Here is a 14,663-nt window from a genome sequence, read left to right as displayed (position 1 = left end):
TGGATCTTCCTGATAAACATTGTCCAGAGCTTTCATTCTGCCCATGACTGTGATTCAAAGTCACGATCAAAAATCCATACCACACCCAGAAGAAAAAAGACACAAAACCAGAATGTGCTGCCAAGCAGGAAAGCAGACAAAATAAGCAGTTTTACCTGCAGCGTGAAGTTGAGAGACTGAAAAAGGCATTCTTGGTTTTCCAGCTGAACAAAGTTGGACGCTTCCACAGAATCACCGTAGAAAAATGAAGTAGGGAAGACTTCTCTGTAAAATCAAGACACAGATATAGTAAGCTGAGTTTGCTACCAAAATTAAATACATTTGTGTCCAGCTGAATTGCACCCTTGTTTTATAGCCATGTAAAACTCTATGGGACTATTTTATATTAATCTATTGTTCCTGATTTGATTTCCTCTTGGCAACACTAGACTACACAAGCAGCATCTCAACTGACCTGGGTTAACATCCTATCACTGAAGCACACTTCATTACTTATCTCTTTTTCTCCTTTCCTATCACAAAACCTCTTCTCCAGGGCCCCCTGCCATGGATGATTTGTGCAAGTCCCACAGCTTATGTAACAGAAGAAATCACAGCACTGTGAAGTCAATCCGAAGAAACAGTAACTAACAGGAATTATGTAACTTTCAGTTACATATTCACTAAAGTACATTTTCATAGCATGCAGGAATAAACAATTAATTATCTAAGTTCTATTACCTTTACGATCAGAAGATGGTTAAAGGATAGAATAGAGCGGGTATAACCTGCTTTCAACTACAGTGGAACAGGCCAAGTTACCTTAACCACTCTTATCATCTGATCACACAGTAAAACGCAGTAGGATTTTATCAGAAATTACTTGGAAGCACAACACAGTACCTGGAAATCCTGCAGAAGAGGACTAGGAGTGCTTTAAGCTTTCTTTGTGCATCCTTCTAATCTCAGGCTGTTCCACTGTCTGGAAATGGTCCTGGTGTAATTTCAAACAAACCTTGGTCCTCATCACTGACTAAAACTCTGCTTCCTTCTCAGGTTGTCCTTTGGAGTCAGAGCTTTTTGAGACAGGATTTTAAGCCTGTTTAGGTACATTTCCTTTTTTCCTGTCTGCCTCCTATGCCAGAGGTTGCTAGGGGAAACAGTGAGAGATATATTTACTCCTCCCATTGACAGCGTTGTGCTAGAAGGCTTCTCCCAAACGTGGCACAAGCCCTTCTGGGCTATTTATGACCAGGAATGAAGTTTGCTCCCCTAGATTCATACAGGATGAATAAGCTTCAAAAAGACATTTCCAAAAAAAGGAGTATTGCTAATATTACCATGCCTGGGGATGTAGTGCCCTCCAATAAACTCAACTTTTCTCTGGCAATTGGACTTTTCTGTGAACTTGAATTAACTAAACCTTGTCTATGAGAAAGAAAAAATAATCCACATAGTCATTTGGGTGGGGCTTATAAATTCAGAGACCTTGTGCTTTTTAAAAGTACATTCTGAAGACAAAGAAAAGAGCCCAATTTATATTATTTTTTGGTATGAAGTATTCTGTAGGTAACAATCAGAGATCTAACAATACAAATGAAAGCATTCATATCTGTAAATCTGAACAAAAATCCACCTATATCAAAGCATCAAGAAGCAAGGGAAACAGAGTTAAATTTCTGAAGAATCTGTAACAATGAAAACATTCAAAAATTTCAGAAGATTCTGCTGAGACTGTACTCTCAGTATAGAGGAGATTTTTGTCCTTGCTTTTTGTCCTTTGCCATCTTGTGAGGTTAGACAGTGCTTCTCATTTCTCTGAGCAGGCTCAAGCATACCTTTCATCGATTTTGAAAAGAATTTTATTTCCATGCAACAAGATGGAAATCAACTTCATGTGACAAAACCCAGTCTAGGCCATGAATCTGAGTTTACCCACCTTTTCAGTCAAATCCCATGTCAGTGAAAGTTAGCTTTTTCCCTATACATGTAGCATAGTGATCAAGGAAATATTTGCTTTCTACTGGTGCCAACCAGCACTGGTATATTTAGACAATACCTACAGCCTGGGGGGTCTCATAGATGGTGGCTAAAACAGACACTGACCTCCTGGGGACATTGCTGATGAGGTTTTGCTTCCCCAGTTTATCTAGGAATTAATATCAGCTTTCTTGGCCTACATGAATGCTAATTCACCTTCAGTGACCAGGTCCCCCAGTGCCAGCTCAGGTACTGATTATGCTAGATGCCAAGTGGAAGGGAACTACAAAGGCAGGAACTCGTCCATGTGCAGCCTCGGGGAAAGGACACAACAGCTGTTTGTACATGTATTTCAGTCAAAGGGTGAGTGATGCTCCCCAGTTCACAGCCTTGCAGACTAGGGAGTACAGGGAGTGGGAAAATGAACAGAAGCAAAAGCAAATTTGTTTGTGATATTAAACAGAAAGGCAAACAGCCTTCACCAAGCTCCTTGAAATCCCAGAACATTTGACCCTAACCTTTGCCATTTCCTTCAAGACATGCCCTAAGGAACAAGATTTGGTTTACTTGTTCTTTATTTATTTTATTTTAAGGTCCATCAGATATACAGAATCACTTGAAGTCAAACATGACACTAAAATACCTACTATAAATGTGATGGTAACTAATTAGCATTAATTAGAAATGAGTGCGAAAGATGTACAGTGTTGGAATGAATAAAATTTCCAGATATTGAATGAGGTTTTCTGTATGTTCAGAATCTGAGAAACGAGGAAAAGCAACAGGCTGGCTACATGTAAACAAAGAGAAGAATTCATTTTTTCACTGAAAGACACCCAGATATTGTTGTTGTTGTTATTAGCGGTGGCAGTGGGTTTGTTTTGGTGACTGACACTTACCCATTGATGGACGAAGCCACTTCATGCATCAGAGGTATCGACAGGGTTAAAATATTATCATGCAGAGATTCAGTGCGTTCTAGGTTTCCACTATGCCAGAAAGGAAAAATAAACATTCTGCAAATTGACAGCTTTTGCAATATATCACACAGTTTCACAGCTACCCCTCTCTGCCTTGTACTCTGAGCCTCTCTATCTGAATGATGTCAGTTCCTTAAGAAGTCTTAAGAGTTACATTTGTTCACCCAATCTTGGAGAGAGTACACACATAAAGCATGTGTTTTGTGGCTTCTCTTCTGTGGTTGTGACACATCAGGCTCACAACAAAAAAAAGTATGTTGGAAGAAGGTGTGAATTGAAATGCCTGAGGGAAGCTACAGCAGCCATCATACAGTGGAGAGAAACAAGGACATTCACACATTAATGCAAGTGTTCATTTTCTCCCAGTCTGACTGCATGTCAGTTTGTGAGGGTCCCCCAGAGAGGGTCTTGACTCAGTAAATGAAATAATGCTTTCAGTGCACCTGCACTGTACTACAGAATGAATTTGGGGCCACTGCTAGCAGCTTTTTGGGTGAGACCCTTGTACTGAACCAGCCATAACCTCTCAGCAGTTCCATCCCTCTCTTCCTGGACTTCGCTGCCAAAATGAAAGCACTTCTACTTTACATTTTCAAAGGCTGTTGCCTCAGCTGGTCAAAAGCAGAAAGAACAAAAAAAGTGAGCAATTATCTCTCATGAGTCACTTTGTTTCACTGTGAACACTTACATATGAAGTCTGGGAAAGGTTCCTGAAATGCATGTCTAACATGCAAACCTGAACTATTCTAATTCTGATGGTGAGTCTGCTTGGTGGGTGAAGAACAATCTGAAAAGACAGGTTACATATATTTCCCATTTCTTCAGCTATGACTCTGGAATCACTTTTGCCTTGCAGTTCATTGGATTTACTCACAAATCAAACTGGCAAAACAAAAGATAGGATCATCTTTATTTGAGAACAGTATCACTGAGGGCAGTAACATCCCAGCTGATACCATGATTATGAATTGCTCAGATTACAAAAACAGAGCCTCCTGGCTACATCCATGCATAGATACAGATCAGCTTTCTGCAACTAACACACAGGCCAAGTCTGCTAAGAAAATTATGGCCCAGACAGCAAAACCCACAAACTTTCAGTCCTGGGGAAAAAAAAAATCAGTTAATAAAAGCTCCTCCTTTGAATAGACTTACAGAAGAGTCCAAAATGGAGACATTTCTCATTAAATAGAAATACTAATATACCATGGTGGCAAACAGAATAACAAGTAGAATTCTACATAGGGTTCATGGATATGTTTTGATCTGTTTCTAATGGAGTAAAGGTAATGTTAGAAAAGAAGAATACAACTCAGTCAATCTAGCTCTAGAAAAACAGTTCTCACCTGGAAGCAAAGAGGATTTGAGGTTTTGTTTTGTTGTTGTTTTGTTTTGTTTTTTTTTTAACAAATAGTGTAAAAGCAATGTAATACAATGCTAAGTTCTTTCTCCAGTTGATCTGTCCCACTACTGAACCAGTCTCTTGTTACAGATGCTGCTGCCAAATTTGCAGCTTCAAGGCACAGGCTTAAATGGCCACTTGGATGGCAATACTTGAAATACTTGCTTTCCCACAACAGAGTGACATGGCTTCTCTGTGTCCAGCCATTTCTGTCAGACTAGCTCCAGTTTTATGTGGAAACAATATCCTCACTCACTGCAGTCTGGCCACAGCACAGGCATTTCCTCTCCATTTCTTTATCACTGATTTTACCTCAGGGCTTCCTGCAACTCTTGTGGTAGAAAGATTTTGTTACACTTACTGGACGGCAAGGGAATTGAGATATTTGCACAAAGTCACAGAGAAAATGAGGGTAATCAGCACTGAGGCCTGCACTGCTGTCTTTGGAGGTTCAGCTGAATCCTTCCAAACATAACTGTCACCCTGCTCAACCTTCTGCAATAAGAAACTTTCTCTTAACACCTCTGAGCATGTAGAAAAATTACTGTTTCTTTCTTTGCTCCATCTAAAGGCACTGACTAACCCTTCTCACTGGCACAGTACAGAAATATGAGGAGTGAGGTTACATAGGAAAGTCCTGTGCTATCAAAGGCAGGGAAAATAGCTGGAAAACAACGGCTGGGCATATTTAAAGCACTGCTAACCCATCTTTGCACCAGCTGGAATTCACCTAGCACATACTGATGTATCTGTCTGACTGAGATGCATCACAGGGTCATCTAAACACAGGATGCATTTCTCCTCAGGGAGAATAAAACTTCCCTAATGTGCAAGACATAGTGATGCAAGGTCTTACTTTCAGTGTTTCATACCAATCCTACATGCTGCAGGATCTGTTCCCACCTACAGCTGTTACTGTAGGGGAGGACTATGCCTGAGATAAAATGCCTATGATGCAAACTTGGAGTCATCCTACTTCAATGCCTGCTTCAAGTGCCCTTGGGGAAATACCCTATTCACCTATTTTCCACAATCTGTCATAGCTCACCGAAGACCCAGAGAGGGAAAAAATAGACAAGCAACTTTGGAACCTGTCAGTGAGATTCCTGGCCATCTGATTAAAGCATTTATCTTTTTTGGCTTGCATCCAAGCATGCTTATTTCATTCAAATGTTAGAACAAATGGTTCTGTGTGGTGCTGATCATCAACTGATGCAGGGCCCAAAGAGATGGCCACTGAAACACAAGGGGCTTTCAAATGAGAGAATATAGATTGCTTCTTCAGATATGCAATTGCCTGGCAAAGAAAACCTATGAGTGATCCTATCTCATTTTTCAGGAAGCTTCAACACATGCTCCCCCTGCATTTAGCCTGAGTAATTTAACCTAATTTACTATATCTATGCATGCCTACAACTAATATGACCCAACTGTCAAGCATACATAATACACACTTCATGCAATAAAGAACATCCAAGTCATCCAGACATACAAAGGTCCCCTTACCTTTGGGCAGTGACAAGGAAGGTAAGCATTTCTTCCTGCCCAGACAAGTGGCTTGTGTCAAAGATCACGCTGAACTCATACTGTGCAAAGAAAAAGTAGTAGTTAGAAATACCGAATATTGTTTCAAGATGTATTTATTCTGAAACTTAACATATATTTTACTGGTCTAGTTGTACAAAAGTAGCATATTTTGATACATGTAAGAAAGTTTCCTCTACTGCAGATTAACTTTTAAATCCTAGTTATTTTGCCTCTCATCAAATACTAAAGTTTGGTTTTTCCTTTCATTGAGAAAAGGCCTTTACTAGAATTCTCATTCAAAGATATTTCTTGAGGAGATCATTGCCAGGGAAAGAGTTTTCTCGTACAATGGTATCGCTACCTGAAACTACCAATCTTAAATGTTTGCTGTTGAAGACATCTTTTAGGGGAATAAAACTCCCACCACAGGCCTGCAGAGATTTGGAGCAAGTGGCACAAGCTAAAGCAGCATTCAGGACACCCATCATAATGGGTGAAATCACGTGCTAATTCTGAAATGAGAACTTACTTTGATAAATAACTTCTCCATGTAACAACTTTTCTGCCTAACTCCAAAATGGTTTTGGCCAAGTGAAACAGTATCCAAATTCATATTAATTTCAGTGGCTTACAGTCTTACATTCTAGATAATATTTTGCTATTGCATTTATTTTTTCTATTCTGTTAAAAATATTTTTAGATGTTTCAAAAGAGCATGAAACAGTCAATAAGACAAAGAAAACAAAAACTTATCTGCTGGGTCAAAGGATATATGAATTAAAATGGAAAGGATTAGCTCATGAAATCGAAACTTTCTGAAAAATTTCAGACACTTTTTGTTTGGGTCATCCTAAAGTTATTCCCTATTTTCTCACCTTTCTGAGTTGGTCATTTATCCAGCTCAGTTTAGTGACAGAAAGAAACCAGCTGGATTTTTAAACATCGCGAGAGAGTGCATCTTAAATTACCAAACAAAATCCTCTTTAAAAAATCTACCAGAAGACCATAATACGAAAAAGCCATTAGTACATTTTCATTGTAATTTGTATAAATTCAGTTGCACTTTAATGTGAAAGAAGACAAAAATAAAAACAGTCAGGCAACATAAATAAGACAGAGAGTCCTTTTCTAATTTTCTACAAAGGAAATATGCAAGTTTTTCGCAGCTGAAACTCTTGCATAATTTTTCAAAGGTATTTTATTGCACTACACGGGGCACTGTCACTGGCTCTGTATGTTGGGAAAGAGGACAGCTACCATCTGTAACTGTGAAAGGCTTGGATGTCTGGGTTAGAAAGCCAAAGAAACTATCAGTCACAGACATTTAATAGAGCAGTTTATTTCCAGTCACTCCTTGGAGACAGAAGTGAACGAACTATTACTCTGCAAATTGCAAATATCACAACATTACCCTAGAATTTGATCTCATGAAAGGAAATCCCACACTGCACTTGAGGAAATCTGATTCCAGCAACTCACAGGCAATGCCCAGCTCCTCCTGTAAGAAAATAAAGAAGAACATGAGATGATAGATTTGGGGAGAAAAAGAGGATTACTAAGAAATACCATTGTGATGAAGTATTGTAGAAAACTAAACATTTCCCACTGTAGCACTGTGTAGCACTTCCTTACTCCACCTCAGTCAGACCAGCAGTGGGAAGAAGACAACCATCAGAACCTTGCTCTGAGGGATAGATCATGAGATCATGAGAAAATACTGAACGACTAAACACATTAGAGTCAGGGGATCAGCCCAAATACTTGGATGACTCAGACCATTAGTTCTTCACTCTGCTGATTAAAAGACAGCTTTCAAATAATCCAGAATGCAGGTTTCACGAGGCAGTTTTTCCAGATACCTATCCCATAAAAAGAGAACTGTGTCAGGGGACAGTGACCAAGCCACGCCACACACAGATGCAGGAGAGAAACTTAATGTCCTGGTGAGAAACTTAATATCCTGGTGACACTCACTGCCCTGATCTCCTGCTCTGGTCCACAAGATGAATCATGTTGGTAAGGATACCAACCTTCTTTAGTGAGACAATGGTGGCATAGATAAAGCAGAGGGATGATCCTGTCCTCATGCTAAACACTGACTATGAATACTGTTAAAAATCCAAATGCCAGTGGTTACAGCAGCTCTATCCTGCTTGACTGGTGACTCAATTAAAACAGAAATACTTCTGCTGAATGGACAATATTTAATTGCCCCATAAAATAAGTGCCTGGCCCCAGGATAGCATATTCTCATCTCCAGATTATCGGGGAACAGTTTAATGCTCTGCCACTGTGGGCAAGTTCCTCTCACTAAACTTTAGGAGTGGGATTCAACTCCAGAATCTGATGTACATTTTTAGGTGCCTACACAGCAAGTGATTGTTATGTGATCTACATGTCACTGCTACCACTGTAGCCAAAGGATGTAGAAAACTGTTCAGCAGACCAAATGCAGGTGTTTAATTTAGACTGTGTTGGATACCTTTCTAGGCCCTACTGTTGACTACATCATCACTGGAACTACAATACTGGTCTGCAGCTACAATACAAACACTGAAATTTCAGATATCTGAATCCATAAATTAACTTCATTCTAGAGATGTAGTTGAGAATCTCTTAGCAACAAGACTTATGATTTATTTGACCTATTTTCAATATTTACAGCAATTTGCAAAGCCCAGGCTCTGTTTCCTTTTGTACATTACCCAAATTACTTAAAATAAGAGTTCTGCTTTAAATACACGTTTACAAGTCCCAGGGATAACATTCTCAGCTGGAACAAGCACAAGTGGAAGTAGCTTCCTGAACTATAAACATGGGTTATAAGCATCTCCAGGAAATGACTCTCTGCCTTTCACGTTCTGACCCAAGCACAATATTAGTGCTTCACAGACATTTTTATTATTCTAATTAGGCACCTGACAGCATTCAGATTCTTGATCTTTGAACTGCTTTCTGTGATACTCTGAAAGACAAGTCTCTTTTAGCTCCAAAATCATGGTCCAAATCAGGGCACACACTTCTAGAAAATGATAGACCGAATTCTTATCTGACTCAGACAGTGTTTCACTGGTTTCATGAGAAGCAAAAATAATGTAAGGAAAAAGTCAATGCCTAATGGAATGATACTACTGCAGTACTACTAAAATGTCAGAGTAGTGGACTCCCCATTCAGCTTCTTTTTGGATTTGTTTCCATGCAATCTTCAGTAGGCTTCTATTTCCAGAAATACAAAAGCTGGTACTACTTAGCAAATGAATTATCTAACTTCAGTAGTATGGTGCTGCCATCCTCATACAGTGCATTAGATTTTCTCCTTCATTTAACACAAAACAGAAAAACAAGTGCTTCATGGGTAAAGTATCCACTTCACTCCCTTTTCCTCTCAGCAATCTGTGAGGTTCTCAGTTTTATGCAAGAGATCAAGTGAACACAAACTGAGGAGCTGCATAACCGAATGAAAAATTTCACAGCTGCTTCCTCTGGAAATATTCATGGTTCTGGGTTATTCAACTTCCCTTGCTAAGTGGGGCAAACTATGAAATGTCTTTCGTCAAATCCCAGCCCATGTTCTTCCAAGAGGAGTTTCTAATTACATAAGCCATCTGGTGGTGACTGACTAGACAGGCTCAAGAGACTGCCTCCTCTCCTCAAGGCCATATCCCTTCAGAGATGTCAAACAATGAGATAACAGAAAGGATTCCCATCTTGAAGAAGAGCACTCCTTCATTTTGCACACTGGTGCCTTTGAAGCCCTGACAGTTGGCAGGCAGTGATTTTATAATTTCCTGTTAAAGGAATGACAGATAACACAGCATTGGCTGGTTTTGCTGTTGTTGCTTGGAAAAGCTTAGTGGATGCAATAAGATTGACTTGAAAAACCTTCTGGTTTCATTAACATACCATCCAGTTTAGTGATTAACATTAAGACAGCATTACTGAAGTTCAGAGTGGAGAACAGGAAAAGATTCTTCCCTGGAAGGGTGGCTCGTCATTGCAACAGGCTCTCCAGGGAAGTGGTCAGGACACCAAACCTGTCAGAGCTCAAGGAATACCTGGACAGTGCTCTTGGTCATATGGTTTAATTTTAGAGAGTTCTGTGAGGAGCAGCGAGTTAGATTTAATGAATCTTATGGGTCCCTTCCAACTTGAGATTTCTAGGATTCCAGTAATGATACAAAGTAAAATCGTTCAATGCTCATAGAACAGCAGAAATAAGTTTGACTGCACCACACTAGTTCAGCCTTCCATACATTTATAAATTACACAGGCTACCCAGAAAACTTCTCCCATGGACTCCTTGGCTTGTTTTGTGATTAGGATGGAGAAGCTAAATTAATGAGTAAATATTTTGGTTGTCATTCGCTGTTCACTGTTTGGCTTCAGGTTTTATTTGCAGCGAGCTATTTTGGAGGGACAGAAAATCATTTCTTCATGGGGTTTCCTGTGGTGGCCAGCTCTCTAACATGTGAGCACTCTGTAAGCACTAAATAAATTCAATTTTCACACTGTTCCAGCAGTCTGAAGGGTAGGTGCTGTCTTACCTTACAAATAGGGAAGAGCAGTGCAACTCAGGGCTTACAGAAATAGTGGATGCTACTTCTCGCTCATGTTAGTTAATAATGCTTTTTGTGAGCGATGTTTCTCTCTAACAACACAACCCAGCTGAGAACTCAGCTTACTGCATGAGTTTCAATGAGTTCACATAGAAAACATAGCAAAAGTGTTTGGAAGTTTCCCCTCCAACAAGACACTGTGAAGGTTTATCTGGAAAACTTCGTTTTCTTTCTGAAACATTTCACAGCACTTCATACTCTTAGTCAATCAGACAAATAGCCAGATAAATAGTCAGATAGCTGTATTATTACTGCATAACAAATACTGACCTGGTTATGAGAAATATGAAGCTCAGGCTGACTCATTGTCTGTTTCTCAAAGTCCTTTATCACAGAAAGAAAAGTTCCTGATAATTATAGCATTAGCAATGAAGCAGTCAAGTTCTAACTCCATTATAAGGAGCACATGGGGAAACAACAATTCAGATGCTGCAGTGTAATACTGTCAAACATAAAAACAAAACCCCTGGGGTATGTGATGGGGGAATGGGCAGGGGTGCATCGAATTGGCCTTACTTCTGGACATAAGTGTTTTGAAGTTTAAATATGTGGTTTCAACTAAGTAGTGCAGGAAGCTGGTAATGATCATATTAATATAGTGCTTAGAAGCAGTGACCTGGGAATGCTGCAATTTGCTAAATTTAAAACTTGAGAGAGGAGAAATTTCAGCTCATGTTCTTCCCATCTCACTGCTGGTGCAGTCTGCAGTGGGGGACACCAGCTGTCTCCTCCACGGGCATCTTTAGCCAGCACCTGTCTGCAGAGGTGGGGCAGCTGCTGAACATGGGAGCTCAGAGTACATCTGACTACAGGCTGACAACATGGGATGTGCCTGGGGCCACTGCCATCTCATGTTCTTGTTCTTAACCTACACACTACATGCAGTCAAGTCCTTACTGCCCAAAACAACTCAGATACCCATCAAAAGAAAGAAAGGTTCTCACAGATTAAAATTTTTAAGACAGGTAAACAAGATAGATCAAGCTGAATGCTTAAAACAAAGCATTTCAACATGAATAAAGCATTTTAAAAACATAGGGGGGATGCTGGATTATAGTAGTTATCTTACTCTGGAATAATTCACAGGCAGAATGCTTTTGCTGGCTTCACCTAGCTAAACTACTTCAGATTTTGCTGATTTTCTATAACAAAGATCATGACTGAACTGCAAGAGAACCACACATCTTTCAGGCCACATCAGAGATGCTAACAGTAAGAAAACAGCTTGTCAGAACTAGAACAGGTCATACCAAGTAAGTCTTTCAATGCATGTATTTTGTTTAAAAAGCCTGTCTTCCCTTAATAGTATTTGATGGTCCAGTGTTCTCATGGTACAAAGGTAGCTGGAGCACAAACCCCCTTATCAGAACCTGCTCAAAGGGCAGCTGCCATCTGTCCCCTCTCCTCCTGAAACAAGCATTTTCAGAAGATTTTTAAAGTATTGTCTACTTTGACCTAGGTTAACTGCCAAATCTAAGCAATTTATACTTTTCTTCTCTAAATTCAAATTAAACTTTGTTGTTTAGACTGAAAAAAAAAATCTCCCTTGCAAATCTTGGCTACTAGCACATATATTTTGGAACTGATGAGAAAATGTCCTGGAAGCCTTGATAATATGTTGGCAGAATAGTTTTGTTTTGAAGATGTTGAGAATTTACTTAACTTGTTCAGGCTTTTTGTAATACTTCACGTTTTCCAAAGGACACAAAAGCAGAACAACCAGAGCGAATACTGGGAAATCCTGCATTTCTTCTAAGAGCACACACTTATTATTGCTTTTTGTGTTGTTACTAGCTTTCCTGGTCCATGATATCTGAGCCATTGCAGTTGACATCACAGGGGATCATGAACAGTATCCTCACCCAAGTCCTAAAACAAATATGCTAAGAAAATATCATAAAAGAGGGCTACTTGCACAGTCCACTTAATGCTTCACTAACCCTCAAAAGTTGGGTATTATGCATTTACCTACTATATCCTCTCCAGCATATAGACTTTATATCTAACTTCCCCCATTAGTTATTTGGAAATTTTCTGGCCTGCTCCAAAGGTAGAGGCTTACATTGAGTACTCAGAAAATTCGCTAAATTTGTACAGTATTTTATTGTCATCATAGATCCTGACTTAAAACACATAGTAATTCCACCTTGAACTTTTCATGAGTAGGGACACTTTCCCAAGTGACAGTCTAGATGAACATCTGGATGTTTTGTTCCACACAACAGGACAATTATATAGAATGGACCTGCCATTTAAGAGCTTCTTACTTTTGGGAGATATCATTGAACATATGTCTGTTCACAGCTGGTAATCTGCTTCCTATACAGTTAGCTAGCAAAGCTGGGTAACACAAACATCTCCAATGTCAGGAACCTAAAATAAAGTCCAACTTCTCTGATGATGTTTGAAATGGCCTCTTCCAATCACTCTTCAGAATCTTGTTCTAAGCCGTTAAGTTGTGCTATCAAAAAGTTGGGCGTTTCCCTAAAGTCTAGAGGGCAGAATTTCTATTTTGCTTCTACACTTATCTCTCCCTCTCTCACAATTCTCTAAAGGCCTTCACTGAGGCTTCAAGGATACGAAGATGTGCCAGTAATTTAACAGCTACCTCCTGAATGTACTTATGTACTTTCTTTCCACAGCAACATGTGAAGTGCAATTAGGGATGCCTGAACTCATACAAGGTTAGGGATTTTTTAAAGTAAAAAGGTCTGGCTAAGACTGAGTCTCCCTATGGCTGAGAGCAAGTACAGCTCAAAACAGTTTAATCTTGGAGGCCCCCTCATGTGCATACAGCTTGGTTTTTTTTTTTAACACAAAATTCCACAGATACCACACTTCCCTCCAAAATGCTGCTTTGTTGGATATTTTAAAACTGCCACAACACAAAGAGGATTAGTGGTATTACTGACTGGAAACTGACTGGCACTGGGCAATAATTCAAATAAAAATCATCAGAAAAGACCGAAATGATGGGTCTGGCCTACTTCAGATAACTCTTAAAAATTGCTCTGATTATCATTCTCAAAAGTCTTTCGGGCCTCATTTCTCTTCAGATAATTAGCAGTCTGATGCCTCTTCTGTTTCAGTACTCTACTAGCTGAGCAGACAGTATTTCCTCCATGTTTCTGGGCAAGACCTTGCCAGGCACAGACCTTCACCAAATCTGTCAGCCCACAGCCAAAGGCATCATCAACTCAAATCTGGAAATCTCAGTATCTCACCAAATGACCCTGCAGTTTTGGGGCCCAGTGTTCCATCTTCTTCTCATCTGTTCCAGGAGTTCCCAATGCACAGAAGCATTCAAACACCCACTGCCATGAGCACCCAACTTTCTCAGCACTGCACAACCAGGGATCAGACAAGGAGAACTGTGCACAGTGTCAGGATGTGCTGCTTCTCTGAGGCCAGCTTCCCAGGCAGCGGTTGTGACACACAGTGGTGGCATCAGGCCACCTGGGAAGGCTACAAGGCCTCTCATGAGCTATGAGTGTGCATTCCAAGCTGGGGAAAAAAATAATCCTGATTAGATGGACTGCAGTGATCGGCAAAGGTGGCCAAAGCTTTAAAAGCAACGACGGGTCCAGGGAAAACTCTCACGTGCATTTCAGGGAGTTTCTGCTCTCAAAGTGAAAATCCCATGAGTTTTAGTCCATTTTTTGGAAACACAACCTTGTGTTCAGAAACTCTTCTGTATAGTTCTCCCCTAGCCAAGCAAAGTATGTAATGGAATCACTCATAAGGAGGGAAGAGATGCTCATGATGGAAAGAAATTAAAATGGGTTTACTCTTTAAACGTAACTGTTCTGGATCTTGAGCTTCACACATTTCCTCTGCTGTAAATAATTTCCAAACACAGGTGGAATGTGAAGTAACAGTGTGAATAATACGAAAACCAAGTCAATGATAAAGCAGCATCAATAGCAACTATAATGTGAAAATTATTGTTATTCATTACCTGCTGTTCCTAGATTTTAGAGAGGGAGTTATAGACTCAATATAGACTTGCTCAGCTAGACATTGTCATGAAACTAGCATCTGTCTAACGTCCTGAATGCAATGATTGAAGAATATTGGATATCCAATCAAATTGTACAATGAAATAAAAAGATTTTGTGTGTGCATCACATAGGTCTGTTTTAAAAGTGTCGCAGGGACTGAAAGTTTTCCTTTACTTTC

At 39.8% G+C, this 14,663-nt stretch overlaps 1 protein-coding gene across 1 annotated transcript in view; it reads right to left on the bottom strand.

Moving 5' to 3' along the window:
* ITGA9 (integrin subunit alpha 9) overlaps positions 1-14,663 on the bottom strand; it is a gene marked incomplete at its 3' end in the record, with an annotated part of 151,310 nt that overhangs the window by 23,826 nt on the left and 112,821 nt on the right. Inside the window, exons 19-22 of the mRNA XM_027900592.1 lie at positions 7,280-7,366; positions 5,848-5,927; positions 2,859-2,948; positions 156-264 (exon numbers count right to left, since the gene is read on the bottom strand). Of these exons, the coding sequence (XP_027756393.1) occupies positions 156-264; positions 2,859-2,948; positions 5,848-5,927; positions 7,280-7,366 (366 nt within the window). The remainder of the gene's footprint in view (positions 1-155; positions 265-2,858; positions 2,949-5,847; positions 5,928-7,279; positions 7,367-14,663) is intronic.

The sequence above is a fragment of the Empidonax traillii genome, unplaced genomic scaffold, assembly GCF_003031625.1.
Source record: "Empidonax traillii isolate 1590-97213 ecotype Southwest subspecies unplaced genomic scaffold, ASM303162v1 scaffold741:size898883, whole genome shotgun sequence".
NCBI lineage: Eukaryota > Metazoa > Chordata > Aves > Passeriformes > Tyrannidae > Empidonax > Empidonax traillii.
This window is presented reverse-complemented; position numbering and strand designations above follow the sequence as displayed.